Raw genomic sequence first — 16,579 nt, 5'->3', positions numbered from 1 at the left:
GCCTTTTGCCGCCATTTGGAAGGCATAAAACAACTGTTTAATTAACAGACTAATAGAAATCACACCTGATTCTATTGTTCAGGAACATGTCGACTTCCAGTTTGGCCTTTTTAAAGGCCAAAGCTTGTGCAGAAATTGTTGCTGAGCTGATTGCCTCTGAAAATCAAAACAAGGTCATCAATTTGAATGCTTTGAAAATGAGAATATCAAAAAAACATCAATTATCGGAGTCCCCCCGCCTGACCGACATTATTGCTGCAATTCCACCAGATGCCTACCTTAAAGAATCGTTGATGAGGAAACTAAGAGCGAAACCAGTACGTACCGCCTCTGGTATAGCAGTTGTTGCAGTGATGTGCAAACCTCATAGATGTCCACACATTGCCATGACAGGAAACGTTTGTGTTTACTGTCCGGGTGGACCTGATTCAGATTTTGAATACTCGACACAGTCGTACACTGGTTATGAACCAACTAGTATGCGTGCGATTCGCGCTCGTTATGATCCTTATGAACAGGCTAGAGGACGTGTTGAGCAACTGCGGTCGTTAGGCCACACAGTCGATAAAGTAGAATACATTATCATGGGCGGTACCTTCATGTCATTACCTGAATCCTACCGTCACACATTTATTGCTAATTTACACAATGCTCTTTCAGGAGCTACGACTGAAGATTTAGATGAAGCAGTCAAATTTTCTGAGCAATCTGAGACAAAATGTGTTGGCATTACTATTGAGACGCGTCCTGATTATTGCCTAGACCAACATTTGGATGAAATGCTTCGTTACGGATGTACTCGTTTGGAAATTGGTGTCCAAAGTGTTTACGAGGATGTCGCCAGAGACACCAATAGAGGACATACTGTTAAAGCTGTGTGCGAAACATTCCAGTTGGCTAAGGATACTGGATACAAGGTGGTTACGCATATGATGCCTGATTTGCCTAATGTTGGTATGGAAAGAGATATATTCCAATTTCAAGAGTACTTTGAAAACCCTGCATTCCGTACTGATGGTTTAAAGCTCTATCCTACATTAGTTATTCGTGGTACTGGTTTATATGAATTATGGAAAACGGGAAGATATAAAAACTATACCCCCAATGCCTTGGTGGATCTTATTGCTAGAATTCTCGCTTTGGTACCTCCATGGACCCGTATTTACCGTATTCAAAGAGATATCCCAATGCCGCTTGTAAGTTCAGGCGTAGAAACAGGAAATCTCAGAGAACTTGCTTTAAATAGAATGCGAGATTTAGGCACAAAGTGTCGAGACATTCGTGCTCGTGAAGTAGGTATGCAAGAAGTGCATCATAAAATTCATCCTGAGCAAGTTGAATTACTTCGCCGAGACTATACTGCTAATGGCGGATGGGAAACGTTTTTATCATATGAAGATCCCAAACAAGATATCTTGATTGGTTTGTTACGACTTCGCCAATGTTCCGATAAGACATATCGACCAGAATTTACTTCTCAGCCTACCTCACTTGTTCGCGAACTTCACGTGTATGGCAGTGCCGTTCCTGTTCACAGTAGAGATCCGAAGAAGTTCCAACATCAAGGTTTTGGAACATTACTTTTAGAAGAAGCCGAGCGGATAGCTAAGTATGAGCATGGTAGTAAAAAGATCAGTGTGTAAGTTGTCTTTAAACTCTTCAAATGGACTTCAAATTTTGACCTTCTGAAGACTTAATCCTTATTTTTTTTTTACTTTACTAACATTACTTTAGAATTTCGGGTGTTGGCGTTCGAAAATATTATCAAAAATTGGGATACACATTGGATGGTCCTTACATGTCTAAATGGCTTTAGCCTCTAATATAATTTTAAGACTACTTAAGTTTGTATAAAATATCATTTTTGGTTGGGTGTGTTAAAATCTTTAATATTAACTCAGTTCGCAAGTTTTTTGAGTTGTCGATTTGGGATGTGTGCAATTTCATATACTATTTAATTTCGTGTATAAAAAGAGAAAAGTGTTTAATTACTTTCCTCTTTATTAGATGAAATCTGAGGTGTAGTTAGACATATATATGTACCATTCTTTACTAATATTCATATTTTTTTGCGTTCTCTTTAGACAACCTTATTTAGAATAACGATAAGACTGATGCCCTGTTTGCCACAATGGAGGGTTGGAAGTGCAGTATGCCTTTCCAACAACCTAGCGTTTAACGATTTGCAAGAATTGGCAAGTAAGCACTTTTTACTAAGGGCGTACAATCACTTTTGTGATAGAATTTTGTTTGTTTTTTATTTCAATAATAACGACCTGGAAATCGTCTATTTATGTGGTAATTTGGATTTTTGATCACAAATATGCGTGCAGAGAAGCAATACACGAGAAATGAAGTGGAAGAAACAATTGTGGTAAGTGTTGTAGGGACCTAAGGAGTTAACTGTTTTTTTAGCGATGGAAGAAATTGAAAGAGTCTGGCGCTACTGAGCACGATAATACGGAATATGCTCAATTGTGTGATGTTTTGCGATCAGCACAGTCAGAAATTGAAGCACGGAGGGATTTAAAAGGACACATTAAAAGGTGTTTCTCTTCCGTAGATAAGAATACGGAGAAACTGATTTTGAAACAACAAGTTTTGGCTTACAAAAAGCTTTCTCAAAATCTTCCAGCACCCGACGACTGTATACTATCTGTGTTACTTAGGCTTTCCAAAGATGAGCAATTGCTTCAGAGTATAGTTAAACAGCCTTTACAGAACTCTAAAGTCGATGGGAAGGTGCGACGCGATTTTGGCTCTTGTCAAATAACACCATCAGCAAAGCAGCAAAGAAAATACTTGCAATATCAAATTTCGGAAGATGATGCTATAAAGAATAGGATGTTCCGACGAATGTCGGATTTGGAAAGCTATCCGGCTGTGATGCGGGATGTTGCAGAATTAAAAGATGACAACGAACGTTTAAACTTGGATACTATCAAACGTAATGCGCTAGTTGAATTGAAGAAATTACGACTCATCAAACAGCAAGAATCTCTTCGCCATCAAGTGATGCATTGCCAACCGCATTTACGTACCATAGTTAATGCCGTAGAACGCATGTCATGCCGCCGTCCTAAGCTAGTTCCTCAAGCTACACGCCTGACTGAAGTATTAGAGCGCCAGCAAAGAAGTGATCGCGAAAGAAGGTTAAAGCAAAAACAGTGCGATTATCTGCAAACTGTATGTGCCCATGGTCGAGAGATTAATGTCCGAACCAAGAATGCTCAGGCAAGGGCTCAGAAAGCGAATCGCGCTGTATTGGCGTATCATTCGCATATCGAAAAAGAAGAACAGCGTCGTGCTGAACGCAATGCAAAGCAAAGATTACAAGCCTTGAAGGAGAATGATGAGGAGGCCTACTTGAAACTTATTGATCAAGCGAAGGATACAAGAATTACTCATTTATTACGGCAAACTGATCATTACTTGGATTCCTTGGCGGCTGCTGTTAAAGTACAACAGTCTCAATTTGGTGAATCGGCCTATGACGAAGATATGGATCGCCGAATGAATCCTGAAGACGATAGAAAGATTGATTATTATAATGTTGCTCATAATATTCGTGAAGTCGTCACTGAACAGCCTTCTATTTTAGTAGGAGGAAAGCTGAAGGAATATCAACTACGTGGTTTGCAATGGATGATTTCACTGTATAATAATCATTTGAACGGTATTCTTGCTGATGAAATGGGCTTAGGTAAAACTATTCAGACAATCTCTCTTATTACCCACTTAATCGAGAAAAAACGGCAGAATGGGCCATTTTTGGTAATTGTTCCTTTATCGACCTTAACAAATTGGACCATGGAATTTGAAAGATGGGCGCCATCAATTGTAAAGATTGTTTACAAAGGACCTCCACAAGTTCGAAAAGCTTTGCATCCTCAAGTTCGTCACTCTAATTTCCAAGTTCTTTTGACGACATACGAGTATATCATAAAAGATCGACCACTTTTAAGTCGTATTAAATGGATTTATATGATCATTGATGAAGGACATCGTATGAAAAACACACAATCCAAGTTAACAAATACTTTAACTACCTATTATTCATCACGTTATCGTCTTATCCTTACAGGAACTCCTTTACAAAACAATCTTCCGGAACTTTGGGCTTTGCTTAATTTTGTATTACCACGGATTTTTAATTCCATTAAAAGTTTTGATGAGTGGTTCAATACTCCTTTTGCTAATACAGGCGGGCAGGATAAGATGGAACTTACAGAAGAAGAATCTTTGCTTGTCATTCGCCGTCTTCACAAGGTCTTACGTCCTTTTCTTTTGCGACGTCTTAAAAAGGATGTTGAAGCCGAGCTTCCTGATAAAGTTGAGAAGGTTATTCGTTGTCAGATGTCGGGGCTTCAGCAAAAGCTCTATTATCAAATGAAGAAGCATGGAATGTTGTATGTGGAAGATGCTAAACGCGGTAAAACTGGTATCAAAGGCTTACAGAATACGGTCATGCAGTTGAAGAAAATCTGTAATCATCCTTTTGTGTTTGAAGACGTGGAACGTTCAATTGATCCAACAGGATTTAACTATGATATGTTGTGGAGAGTTTCTGGCAAATTCGAACTGTTAGACCGTATTTTGCCTAAACTGTTTCGTTCTGGTCATCGTATATTAATGTTTTTCCAAATGACTCAAATTATGAATATCATGGAGGATTACCTGCATTATCGTCAGTGGAGATATCTGCGGCTTGATGGGTCTACCAAAGCTGATGATCGTTCAAAGTTATTGGGAGTATTTAATGATCCGACTGCTGAAGTAAATTTGTTTTTGTTAAGTACTCGTGCTGGTGGACTTGGGCTTAATCTTCAAACTGCTGATACTGTAATAATTTTCGACTCGGATTGGAACCCACATCAAGATTTGCAGGCACAAGATCGTGCTCATCGTATTGGACAAACCAAAGAGGTTAGAATTTATCGACTGATTACTGAAAAATCGGTAGAGGAAAACATTCTTGCTAGAGCCCAATATAAATTGGACATTGATGGCAAAGTTATTCAAGCAGGAAAATTTGACAACAAGTCAACACCAGAGGAACGTGAGGCGTTTTTGCGTTCGCTCTTGGAGAACGAAAACGGTGAAGAAGAAAATGATGAGAAGGGCGAGTTAGATGACGATGAACTCAATGAGATACTTGCCCGAGGTGACGATGAGTTGCGACTTTTCAAACAAATGACTGAAGATTTGGAGAGGGAATCGCCATATGGTAAGAATAAAGAAAAAGAAAGACTCATCCAAGTAAGTGAGCTTCCTGAATTTTACCAAAGGGAAGAACCTGAGAAAACCACCGACTTGTTGCAGGAAGAACCACTCGGTAGAGGAGCCCGCAGACGTACCCCAGTTGTATATGACGAAGCAGTACGAGATGCTCAGTGGATGGCAGAAATGGATATGGAATCTGAAGCTCGTCCAACTCGTGGTCGCCCAAAGCGTAATATAGCGAGTGTTGACGAAACACCTGCTCTTACACTCAATGGAAAGCCAAAGAAGAAACGTGGACCGGCTCCGGATACACTTACTTCAGAGCACCGTTCGCTACTTCGTCGTGTGTGCCTTGAAATATACAAGGCCGTTAATGAGCTTGAAGATGATAATGGTCGTCCTCTGAATAAACTATTTTTGGAGCTTCCTAGTAAGAAGTTATATCCTGATTATTACATGATAATTAAATCCCCTATCGCACTTGATGCAATTAGAAAGCATATCAATGGCACTTTCTATAAAACTTTAGAAGCTATGAAATCGGATCTTATGACAATGTTTAATAATGCTAGGACGTATAATGAGGAAGGTTCTTTTGTCTATGAAGATGCGAACAAAATGCAAACGGCTATGGAAACCAAAATTGAAGAACTGGAAGAGGATGGCACATTAGCAACGCTTCGCGGAATGGAGGCGGAGGCTACATCGCAATTGGAAGACAGAATTGAAAATGAGGCTTGATTAATTGCTTTTTTTGAACTACTATAGATGCAAGTGCTGAAGTCTCATAAAAACACAGATTGTCTTTTTTTTGTTTTTTTTTGCATCTTGAATGTATTCAGTAATTAGTTTTTTGTGAGATAGAGGATGGGGTGTTCATAGAATCTGTATATTATTATATATATATGCATTACCGAGATTGATTTCTTAAATTAATATGCTCAATTTAAAATATATTGAAAATTTTTGTGTCAATGGATTTATAAATTCTGAATATGATAGCGCTGTATTGGCAACACTAGCTCAGATGATAAATGTACTTCTTTGGAAAAAAAGCGAAATGAGTAAATACCTCTATTTGTATATTTGCTAGTGTTTTGAATTACATGGAAGTTGCATAATTATCTCCGATGAACTTGTTTGTTTACATAGCACAGAATCCTACATTAACCAAATGGTTTTTTTGTTGTGTATGTACTATTCTTACAATGCCATTTTTTAAAAAGCCGTATAGGAAAAGGGGAATATCGAGAACGCCATATGAATGGCTTACCTATGCTGATAAATGTGTTATTGAACTTAGCAAGTCCGAATTGAAGCCCAATGAAGAAAAAGAATTACCAAAGGACATTAAAGAAGACTGCAAAACCGTAGAAGAGAAGGAAAAGGTCGTTCCAAGGAAGCCACTGCAATCTGAAGGGATTAATGAAGACGATTCCCAAAAAAATGGAGAATTAATTGTCTTGCATGGGATTAATCACCAAGCTGCGATGTTGACAGCTTGCGGTCTTTTCATGGTGTAAGTTACGACGAAAATAATGAGTGTAAATAAACATTCACAGATGAAAAGCGACGCAAGAAGGAAAATATGCTAATCATGGTAGTACATCTTCTAACACCAACAAATGGAAAATTGCCTTTGCTTCCTTTCTTTTAGGGATGTTTTTCACACAATTTGGCTTCCAAAAAAGTGAACGCAGCATTAATGCTGAAAAGCTAGAAAGCATAGAAAAGCCTGAAAATGACAACTAGGTTGTATTAAGTCGTGCTACGGCACAGACTAGATTGCAAAATTAGCTTTCTCATTAGCAATTAAATTTTTTAAAATAAAGTTAACAGGCTCATAGATGCCTAGTTTCAACTTGAGATGAAAGCCGCTTTCAATTGAAAATCTAGCTTTTCGAAAGTTTAAAGAGCGTCTGAAATGAATGCGTATTCTTCCACTCTATATTTGTTGTAAAAAGAATTAAATTAAATCTCGGCTAGCGACGCTGATTAAATATGTATACAGAAGTACATATTCTATTAAGATTGATTTCAATGTGTAACTATCAGACTCGGATTGCCAAGTTGTTATTGTAAATCCAACCAAAAACTTCAATCAATACAAAAATACTGTCCGTGATATACATCCTAGACTAAGTTGTAAATCACAGCCCAGTAATGTGCCCTATTTTCGCATGATGAATTTATATTTAATGTTAGAATCAATTTTTCCTTAAACAATACAACAATTATTAATTGCCATTAAACGTTCAGTAAAGTCCTCGCATGTAGTTACTGCTCTCTACCCTTACCAAATGGCGTCTGCATCACCTTCATCTTCCAGAAGACTGACAAAAGTAAGTAAATTTTTATATTTTTACTTTATTCTTACATAGCTAATATTCAAATGGTAACCAGGAATATTCTGACTTGCGAGAACACCCTATTCCAGATATTCGAGTTAACCTAGTTGACGACAATCTATTTCACTGGGCTTGTACAGCTCTTGGTCCATCGGATTCGGTGTACGCAGGGGGAAAATTTCATTTCTCATTAAAATTTCCTTTGGACTATCCATTTCAGCCTCCTACTATTGAGTTTACTACCAGAATATACCATCCAAATGTAAGCATTTTATCGTATTTCTGTATGGAGTAATCATTGATCACATTTTTAAACGAGATACATAATTATTTATATATTTATGAATTTTCTAACCTGTTTAGTTTGACTCTGAAGGAAACGTTTGTTTGGCCATTTTGAAACAACAAGTTTTCAAACCCAGCATCAAACTGAGGAGTGTTTTGGAGCAAATTTTGCAACTTCTTAGGGAACCTAATCCTGACGATCCTCTTGTAGCTTCCATCGCTGAACAATATCGAAACGATCGCCCTTCGTTTGACAAAATTGCTAGGGATTATGTCGAGCAATTCGCCAAGTCTTGAAACTGACGTTGATGACGTTGAAAATATTGTATTCCAATTCCAAAATTCATCTTTGGACTTTCAATCTTCCGATGACTTTTCGATTTTAGGAATCGACCAACCGCACCCTATTGTCAGAATCGGAGGAATGTTTTTCAGAGGTACCTGGCACCAGCCGATTGGAACAGATATTGTCGTTCCTTCGGTGAATGATTCTGAACTTTCTCGTGATGGCCTTGTTCTTTGTAAAAGACGACTTATGTTGGAGCAAATACGACTTGTTCCTAAAAACCCATCGCCATCATCATCAATCCATTCTCCGACACAAGGAGAGCCTGAAAATATCTCCGAGAATTGAGCGTATCTTAGTGATGAAATTAGATTAAGAAATCTGTTGCTGAAGTTTTATGGTACATTTTGTTTTGAATTCTGAAATTCATCTGTATTTATCTCTTCAGGTATTTTACATTAAGTTGCGACAAAAGATCACTTTTAATGTATTAAGTAACTTTATACGCTAAATTTTCATACATATATGGTTATGAACTAATGAAACTTTCTTGAACCCGTAAGAACATTACGTTGTTAAAAGGAAAAATGTATTATATTCTAAGCGTATTTTTATACCGAAGTTGATAGACGTTAAATGTTGAGGACATTATTAGAGATAAAAAGATTAGATTTACATTTTGACCAAAAGAAGGAGGTTGATTGCTCGTTTCAAGAGAAATAGAAAATGCAACGATATTTGCCAATTAAGTAATCGTATTAAGGCTTCCACATGTATTCTGGTAAATTCAACTTGTACTCTCCTAAAGACGTTTGGTAAATTTCGACACCCTCTTCTTCCAACCGATCCTTCTGTCTCTGTTCACCAGCAGAGATATCTCTTTTAGAAATGGTGCCACGGCTATTGATGACTCGATGCCAAGGAACATGAGTTTCAGGATGTAAATGTTTCATAGCTTGACCTACTTGTCTGGCATATGAAGGCATGCCAACATACCTTGCAATTTCTCCATAAGTACTTACTTTACCATATGGAATCTCGCAAACAGCGTCATAGACCTTTGTATAAAATTCGTCCATACGCATTTTATATGAATTTTTCTAACTGTTTTTGTAATTGCTCCACCAAGTTGACAAAGTAAGAGATTCTTAATTCATAAAGTATAAAGCGAAGAAGATTCGTGTACGATGTGTCCCAAAAAAAAAATTAAATTAATTAATTAATGAAAAAATCGCACCTGTTCAACTTTTGGACTAATTTACTTCTAATATATTTGATTTAAAAAACCAGTGCGTTCAGATTTAAGATTGGCATATTTTTACGTTTAGCATTGATATATGGTACAGTGTTGAGATTTTTTTTCATACAAACAATCATCTGCAAAGCTTTAGAGTGTTTTAGGGCTTTATTCACAATTAAAAGAAGCTAAAGCGAATATTTTTTTAATCTATGTTTTAAAGGACATTCTGCTAAGTTAAAAATGAAATGGATTTTATTTCTTCAATCAAGATTTTATTTTTATTTGTTAAATATTGAGGATAAAATCATTATTTATGATTTGATATTTTATTTTTTCTTTAGTAAATAAAAAATTGGGAAATATGTAGAGACCCTCTAACCAGGTTATTCCTCGGTTTTTCATATATTGTGAATAAAAGTTTATTTCCTTCTTATCGCGTATTATTTGTTCAAATATGTATGACAAGATTCTTTATAGTAGGGGAAAACAAAAAAAAAAAAAAAAAAAAAAAAAAACTTAATACAAAGAACCCGTAGACCTAGGAAGACCGAAAAAAACGCTTAACGATTTTGTCAAATGGCACATATTTACATAAAAAAAAAAGAACTCAAAACCATTTATTTGCTGCTCTCAATTCGTACTGCACCATCAATAATTTAACGTACAGTTTAGGCATTTTCAAGACTACAATTTAGCTTCAATAAATACTTCTAAATGAATTGAAGGATAAGCGCATCGACTGCAAAGAACAATTTATCGTTAGAGGGACAAAGGCTAGAAATAACTGCATTATAGTTTATTGAGCCATTGGATCCGCGAGATATCGTAAAATACAAATCTTTTACTATTGAGGAAATAATTAAAATAAAACAAAAAATGAAAAGTGATGATTTCTTTACCTTGAGAAATTTGCTTTTTATTACTTGACATTTTTTGTTTACATTTTATTATAGCAAATTGTACCACACACTAACGAACTACGCACCAATGCACAGAAACTAAAAGTTTTGTTGTTTGGATTTATGTGACTGTTTTTCTTGGAAAACATTACTTTGAATTTCATTTAGTTAACAACTTTACAAACTTCTATCTTTCGGCAGAAAACCCTAAGCCTTTTATCTCTTTATTTCCTTGTTTTTTTTTTAAAATGTCTGCTGCACCTACCACTGCACCCGTTGCCGCTGTTTCCAAAAAGGGAAAGAAGTCGGGAGATACTATTAATTCCAAGTTGGCGTTGACTATGAAAAGTGGGAAATACGTTTTGGGATACAAATCGACTTTAAAAACCCTTCGTTCTGGTAAAGCTAAATTGATCCTCATTGCCGCAAATGCCCCTCCTCTACGTAAATCCGAGTTGGAATACTATGCGATGCTTTCTCGCTGCTCTGTACACCACTACAGTGGAAACAAGTAAGTAACTAGCTTGTAAGGGTTTTCCTCAACATCGACTTTGACTTAGAAGCGTTTTGAAATTATTTTTACTTTTAAACCATTACATTTAAACTATGCTAATTTTATGACCATCATTTCTTTGAAAGAAAAATATAGCAATTGATGTTGAGAAACACTGTTTAATGGCTAGCTTTTTGAAGCCTTTTTGATTTCGACAGAGATCTTAATTGGGAGTCGAATTTTGTTTTACTAACTGTTTTCAAGTATTGATTTAGGAACTGCATGTGGTAAATTATTTCGCGTCGGTGTATTAGCAGTTATTGATGCTGGCGATTCCGACATTCTTGCTGCTTAGGTAAAACTTATTAAAATTTTTAAAATCAATGTTATGGCAGATAAAATAAATCGGATTATTTTTATTGGATTTCCAAGTTTCTGGTAGAATCCAGGAACTCTTTAGCTTGACATATCTAAACAAATGTAAAAAATTCAGCATTAGGCTGATCTATCTTGTATATTAGCGTAACAATGAAACTCATCAATATATGCATTGTATTTACGTTTGATTGTTGTAGCAAGGTAATTTAATTAACGTCTCTTCCTAGCGCCGTAGTAAAAATGATTCTATGATAAAGTCACTTTTACACTCAACTAATTCAATAACGATTCATTTAATGAATACCGCATAGATTGCTACGAATACAAAACTTACAAAGTGTTTAGGACTTTATAATATTTCTCGTCTCTATTAATTAAGTATTAAATTAAAACCGTATCCAAAAAATAGTCATAAGGTGTAAAACATAGCAAACATCTAAAGTTCCAACGGAGCACCATTGGTAGAAGGCGCTGATTCGACTACGGATGAGTTCATAAGATCGAATTCCGTACCAGCCCGTAAGGGATACACCCATGGATCCATTAATAATTCGGCAGCTGTAGCGCGCTGATTGGGATCAGAAACAAAACAACGTTTGAGGAAATTTTGACCCAAAGGCGAAAGCTGATCATCTGCAGGAATAATAGGAGGATTATGTGCAGCAATGTGATACATCAAAGAAAAATGATTATCTAATCTAGGCCAAGGTGGGGAACCCGTAGCCATTTCAACAATAACACATCCAAGTGACCAAATATCCATAGCACCAACCCTTTCGGACGGATTACCAAGAATTAATTCTGGCGCCATATACGTAGGTGTTCCTGTCAAGGAGTAACCGCGATTTTGGTCTAGATGCTGCAAAAATTCCGAGTCTTTTTCAAACTCTTCCTCTTCTTGTTGTGTTAACTGTTCAAAAATTTTAGTTGAAGCAGAACCCGACATCTTGGCAGAACCAAAATCTGTAAATTTCATGATCCCGTTGTGATCAAAAAGGATATTCTCAGGCTTTACATCTTGATGTGAAACACCACAGGAGTGTATGTAAGCCAATCCTTCTAATAATTGTAGGACATAAACTTGAATTACCAATTCGTCCTCAATTCTACCGTAACGTAGAAATTCGAAAAGCGAAGAGCCTTGACAAAGTTCCATAAATATATTAACTTTTTCACGATGCACTTCGATACCATAATACGATACGACATTAGGATGATCAAAGAGTTCAAGTACTAACATTTCACCTTTAATCCTCTTGATCATCGGTCTAGATATACGAGGTTTATGCAATGCCACTTCTTTAACAGCCATTAAATCTCCTGTATCCAAGTTAACAGCACGATAAACCGTACCGAAAGAACCGCTACCTATAAGTCCACCCTGTTGCCATCGAATCGTGATATTAGATTTCGAAGAGGCTAGCTCTTTCAATAGCCTGTTCTCCTTTGTCGTATCATCCAAAACACGTCCAATGAGCTGGGACTTATAAAGTCGGTCCCTTCTATTACTTTCTAGTTCAATTATCCGATGCATAACCTCCTCCTTGACAAAGGAAGCCAACTCATTATCCGATAAACGACTTCGGTCGGAATTATTTCGAACAAGGCGAGCTGGTATATCTCCAGCTTGTTGGTCCATACTACGACCAGCATGTTTAGTACCCATAACATCAAAGTGCAAAAGTAATAATGCCACACATTTTCCAACCTTTTCTTTGAGTTCTTCAAATGATTTTTTATCAATCATTAAAATGTTCGAACCGTATGTCATAATCATTGCGAATTCTAAAGCCGTAACAGTCCAACGAAACGTATTTCTATCGGTAGGAGAACAATCCTCATAGATGAATCCAACCCAACTGATCGCCAGCTGTATCATTTTGCGACGAATCAGCCCAATGCTAGATGCGTCTAGGATCGAAAGCCTCATTAATCGTTGTGCAAATTCAATGGCGTAAGAAAAAGAATAATGAATTAGATTTTGGCAATTCATGCCATGGTACCTTGTACGAATTGTTTGTATCACATCAAGCAATGACAAAGCCAACTTCAAAGAATTTCGTTTAATTTTGGTCATTTGTTTGTTGATTTTGGATGAATTTGCTTTCGCAGAATCAACAAGTGAGACTGTGTCACCAACTATACTAATAAAATAATCTTCGATAACAGAGAGTTGATTAGCTGTCGCTAACGTTACTAAACGGACACAGTTAGGAGCAATGGAAATTGACACTTCCGGAATATCAAGATCTGTAACATGGCCGTTCCAACATATTGAGCTGTCTGGAGCCAATACAACCGCATATGGAGGTACACTTTCAAAATTATTATCTCCTTTATTAAAAGTCATTGAAAGTACCTCACGAAGTATATTAGGGGAATCAACTAGGTGTCCTGGAACAATTACGTATGCTCCTTCATGTTCGATACTCGCCGTATATGTCAAAACGTGATTTGATTCTTCAAGGCGTTGTATTAAAAGGGATAATGAATTCTCTTTAATAACGTACTCGCAAGAATTTTCCAAATGCGCTTTTAGTATACGAGTAAAACTCATCAATTTTCGGAAGCGAATTCTAACACAGTCAAGCACCTTGATATAAAATGAGGTGATCAATGCAGAGTCATCGGTATCGGGCCCCTGCAGCTGATCTTTTAGATACCTATTGATATTGGTCAATATTTCACCAACCAGCGAAGAAAGACTTTTAGACATAATTTGGAATCCGTGTTCGATGTGGGGACAAACAGCGAGCAGAAAATCCCATTCTCCTTCTAAAATTTCGGTTTCTTTGAAATGCAGCAAGGCACAGCCATTGCGAACCTTACGATGTAATAAATTGAAGTAAAATTTCAATGAGGCAACTAAAATATTGTTTAAGGACTGGTTTTCATCAACAAATTTGCTATCATCACGAAAAGGTTTGATTAGAACAGTGTGTTGTTGAATGATATGGACGGCAACTTTCATAGTGTTCCGAAGGTCATCTAGTAAAGAGTCAATCGTAAATAAAGAAATTGAGGTAATATTTTCTGCACATGATAAGCGAAGATTTAGGAACTCTTTGATTAACCTAAACGGAAAAGAAAGAAGACGCATGTAATCATCAGCAATAAGCGGCAAGCCATAACTTTTTAAATCATCCGCATATGTAACAATCGTATTACAAACTTTGCTTAATACGCTATTCATATTAGTCATGATTCTTTGCTCAAAAGCTCGAATCAAACCGGTTTCTCTATAAAAGCGCTCCACAAATGGTCCGTTTGAAATTTGAGAAACGTTATTAATAGAATTTGTAGTATTTTTGGTAATGTCCATTTCCTCATTACCAACCCACGAGCGAATAATGTTAACTTGAATTTCTAGCGCATGAGTGACATTAGAATAAGCCGTCAAGACATCCAACTTGTGCTGAAAAGATTCTGAAGCATATAATGAATGTTCCTGAAGGATAGAACGACGTGAAGGATATAAACGTTCATATTTATCAAGTTTTTGCAGCATGTTATCGACAGCAACAATAGGGGTTAATTCGTTGCTCTCATCCCAATGAAAATTCATAATGGCCAGTAGCACATCAACCATACCCGTACGAAGATGTTTTAAATTTTCTCTATAAGAATCAACGGAACGATGAGTAAGCCAACACCATATTTCCATCCACAAATTATCAGAATAATCACTATTTCGCCCTTCTCGAGAAGAAGCAATCTTTCTTAGCCGTAATTTTTCAGATCGGACTATATCACCAGTCAGAACTGAAGTCAACATATATTGCCATTCAAAACGTTCTTTGTTTTTTGGGTTAGCCATTAAATCATCAGAAAGTAAGGATGGGAGATTCAGAACAGATTGTACCCAATTTACAGTTGAAGTCTCAGAATCTAAATCCGAGTCCTCCTCATCATAAGTTTCATTAACATTAGAAAAGTAATAAGTTGAACTATCACGACGAATGCTTAGAGAAGGATCGTTATAATCATATTCTGGGTCAAAACACTTTAACGAACTACTCAGTCGTCTTAATTGAGATTTCCTCTCAGGATGATCTTCAATTTTAGCAAATGTTATAGAATTTCTTAGTTTGTGAGAACGCTTGGGCTTTTCTGGCAAATTTTTAGTTTTGCTTGGAACTGCTGTTGAATTTATGTGTTCAACATCAATCATTGGCGACGAAATAGAACGTCCTCTGTGCATATAATCGTCTTCCTTAATACCGGGAGACTTTATTATCCTATTTGAGCTAATACTACTTTGCAGACTAGGTCGGATAGGATGATCGAGGTTTGAATGACCAGCATTCTTAATTGGTATAGGAATGGAAGAGGAAGAAGTAGGAGGATGTAGTAGATTACTAGTATCGCTTGGACTTACGGCATAAGCACGATCTAATTCATCAATATTGATTGGGTCAACAGGGGTAGAAATAGTAAGGGCCTCGGCTGGAGGCTGTTCAGCCATTCTGAAAGCTTCTGAAAATAAGTCCTCTTTGGCGCTCGCCTTGGATCTATCACTTGAGCTACGCGCAACAGATGGCCTTCTGTGATTTTCTTCTTTTCCGTTGTTAGGAAGTTCAAGCATAGACGAGGTAAAACTTGAAAGTAAAGTCAAAGAGCGACGATGAGCCTTTTCAAATGTTTTATCACGCAATTCACTATCAAGAATTGGATTGATAGAAGATCGCCTTGAGCCATTTTCTAGTATATGTGAATTGACCACAGAAGGATCCAAAATATTTTCCATGTTTGTTGAGGAACAAATTTCGAATTGCTTCAGAAGTTATGTATAAAAAAGACCGTTATACCCAAATTTAAACCCAAAACGGGAAACAGATAAGTTTGGAATAGTGGCAAGTAGTAGTAGAATAATTGTTTACTGAAGTCAAAAATGGGAGTGGGTAATGAAAAAGTGGTTTACAGATGCAAGGAATGCCAACTCAGTGTAAGGAATTGTGCAGCGAAGTCAATGCAACTACTGTTATATGTAAAAATAAAAAATCCGAAGTTGACAAAGACAAATAACGATTGCAGGAATTACCAACCGAACAGAATTCAGGTTGTAAGTATATTAAAGTAATGCAGTCAAATTGAGGAACGTAGAGAGAGAGACACACACACACATCCAAAGCAATGGGTTTTCGAAAAGATACGGTAAATATTAATGAGCAGAAAAAAATGATAAAATATTAAATGTAGAAATTCGGCTTAAAAAATCGATAAAAGTGTTGTGTAAAAAAATTATACGAGCCGAAGAGCAGTAAAACTACCGCGTATAAATTGTTGAAAGAGCAATAATCAGTGAACTAAAAAGTCAATCCTCCTTGTAGAATATGTGGAATTGACAAAAAGAAAATTTATAGGTTTGCGGTGTGCAAAGGATAAACAACTAATTGTGGTCTAACCCCGTAGTATAGTATGAAGTGG

The 16,579-nt window shown here is 36.6% G+C and overlaps 8 protein-coding genes and 12 long non-coding RNA genes across 20 annotated transcripts; 11 read left to right on the top strand and 9 right to left on the bottom strand.

The window, feature by feature from the left end:
* elp3 (elongator complex histone acetyltransferase subunit Elp3) lies at positions 1-2,088 on the top strand. The gene is made up of 2 exons (NM_001020291.3): positions 1-1,639; positions 1,735-2,088. The coding sequence occupies exons 1-2, from the start codon at positions 87-89 to the stop codon at positions 1,814-1,816; spliced, it is 1,635 nt and encodes a 544-aa protein (NP_594862.1). The 5' UTR covers positions 1-86; the 3' UTR covers positions 1,817-2,088.
* SPOM_SPNCRNA.4306 lies at positions 987-1,298 on the bottom strand. The gene has a single exon (NR_193667.1). It is a non-coding gene; the product is annotated as a non-coding RNA (long non-coding RNA).
* Positions 1,849-2,754, bottom strand: SPOM_SPNCRNA.1046. Its single transcript, NR_149889.1, has one exon. It is a non-coding gene; the product is annotated as a non-coding RNA (long non-coding RNA).
* Positions 2,163-6,192, top strand: snf21 (RSC-type complex ATPase Snf21). The gene is made up of 2 exons (NM_001020290.3): positions 2,163-2,374; positions 2,416-6,192. Exons 1-2 carry the CDS (start codon positions 2,324-2,326, stop codon positions 5,962-5,964), a joined length of 3,600 nt encoding a protein of 1,199 aa, NP_594861.1. The 5' UTR covers positions 2,163-2,323; the 3' UTR covers positions 5,965-6,192.
* On the bottom strand, positions 5,775-6,025 carry SPOM_SPNCRNA.4305. The gene has a single exon (NR_193666.1). It is a non-coding gene; the product is annotated as a non-coding RNA (long non-coding RNA).
* SPOM_SPNCRNA.1045 lies at positions 6,092-7,474 on the bottom strand. Its single transcript, NR_149888.1, has one exon. It is a non-coding gene; the product is annotated as a non-coding RNA (long non-coding RNA).
* Positions 6,354-7,047, top strand: mug95 (the record flags this gene model as incomplete). The annotated part of the gene is made up of 2 exons (NM_001020289.3): positions 6,354-6,742; positions 6,828-7,047. 2 exons carry the CDS (start codon positions 6,354-6,356, stop codon positions 6,973-6,975), a joined length of 537 nt encoding a protein of 178 aa, NP_594860.1. The 3' UTR covers positions 6,976-7,047.
* A 38-nt stretch (positions 7,475-7,512) lies between the features above and the next one.
* Positions 7,513-8,650, top strand: ubc14 (ubiquitin conjugating enzyme Ubc14). Its single transcript, NM_001020288.3, has 3 exons — positions 7,513-7,565; positions 7,627-7,833; positions 7,935-8,650. Exons 1-3 carry the CDS (start codon positions 7,524-7,526, stop codon positions 8,151-8,153), a joined length of 468 nt encoding a protein of 155 aa, NP_594859.1. The 5' UTR covers positions 7,513-7,523; the 3' UTR covers positions 8,154-8,650.
* Positions 8,021-8,610, bottom strand: SPOM_SPNCRNA.4304. The gene has a single exon (NR_193665.1). It is a non-coding gene; the product is annotated as a non-coding RNA (long non-coding RNA).
* On the top strand, positions 8,128-8,490 carry sfc7 (TFIIIC subunit Sfc7; the record flags this gene model as incomplete). The annotated part of the gene is made up of 1 exon (NM_001356196.1): positions 8,128-8,490. The coding sequence occupies one exon, from the start codon at positions 8,128-8,130 to the stop codon at positions 8,488-8,490; it is 363 nt and encodes a 120-aa protein (NP_001343039.1).
* A 27-nt stretch (positions 8,651-8,677) lies between the features above and the next one.
* Positions 8,678-9,445, bottom strand: atl1 (alkyltransferase-like protein Atl1). The gene has a single exon (NM_001020287.3). It carries the CDS (start codon positions 9,225-9,227, stop codon positions 8,901-8,903), a length of 327 nt encoding a protein of 108 aa, NP_594858.1. The 5' UTR covers positions 9,228-9,445; the 3' UTR covers positions 8,678-8,900.
* Positions 9,446-9,529: 84 nt separating this feature from the next.
* Positions 9,530-9,753, top strand: SPOM_SPNCRNA.4303. The gene has a single exon (NR_193664.1). It is a non-coding gene; the product is annotated as a non-coding RNA (long non-coding RNA).
* Positions 9,754-9,878: 125 nt separating this feature from the next.
* SPOM_SPNCRNA.4302 lies at positions 9,879-10,181 on the top strand. Its single transcript, NR_193663.1, has one exon. It is a non-coding gene; the product is annotated as a non-coding RNA (long non-coding RNA).
* Positions 10,182-10,460: 279 nt separating this feature from the next.
* On the top strand, positions 10,461-11,267 carry rpl3002 (60S ribosomal protein eL30). The gene is made up of 2 exons (NM_001020286.3): positions 10,461-10,792; positions 11,039-11,267. Exons 1-2 carry the CDS (start codon positions 10,530-10,532, stop codon positions 11,127-11,129), a joined length of 354 nt encoding a protein of 117 aa, NP_594857.1. The 5' UTR covers positions 10,461-10,529; the 3' UTR covers positions 11,130-11,267.
* Positions 10,547-10,801, bottom strand: SPOM_SPNCRNA.4301. Its single transcript, NR_193662.1, has one exon. It is a non-coding gene; the product is annotated as a non-coding RNA (long non-coding RNA).
* SPOM_SPNCRNA.4300 lies at positions 11,242-11,470 on the bottom strand. The gene has a single exon (NR_193661.1). It is a non-coding gene; the product is annotated as a non-coding RNA (long non-coding RNA).
* Positions 11,471-11,491: 21 nt separating this feature from the next.
* win1 (MAP kinase kinase kinase Win1) lies at positions 11,492-16,524 on the bottom strand. The gene has a single exon (NM_001020285.3). The coding sequence runs from the start codon at positions 15,897-15,899 to the stop codon at positions 11,589-11,591; it is 4,311 nt and encodes a 1,436-aa protein (NP_594856.2). The 5' UTR covers positions 15,900-16,524; the 3' UTR covers positions 11,492-11,588.
* SPOM_SPNCRNA.4299 lies at positions 11,879-12,775 on the top strand. The gene has a single exon (NR_193660.1). It is a non-coding gene; the product is annotated as a non-coding RNA (long non-coding RNA).
* SPOM_SPNCRNA.4298 lies at positions 12,878-14,135 on the top strand. Its single transcript, NR_193659.1, has one exon. It is a non-coding gene; the product is annotated as a non-coding RNA (long non-coding RNA).
* SPOM_SPNCRNA.4297 lies at positions 15,331-15,629 on the top strand. The gene has a single exon (NR_193658.1). It is a non-coding gene; the product is annotated as a non-coding RNA (long non-coding RNA).
* Positions 16,525-16,579: the final 55 nt, after the last annotated feature.

This window comes from Schizosaccharomyces pombe, assembly GCF_000002945.2.
Source record: "Schizosaccharomyces pombe strain 972h- genome assembly, chromosome: I".
NCBI classification, from domain to species: domain Eukaryota; kingdom Fungi; phylum Ascomycota; class Schizosaccharomycetes; order Schizosaccharomycetales; family Schizosaccharomycetaceae; genus Schizosaccharomyces; species Schizosaccharomyces pombe.
The sequence above is the reverse complement of the archived record's forward strand: the minus strand, read 5'-3'. Positions and strand labels throughout refer to the sequence as shown.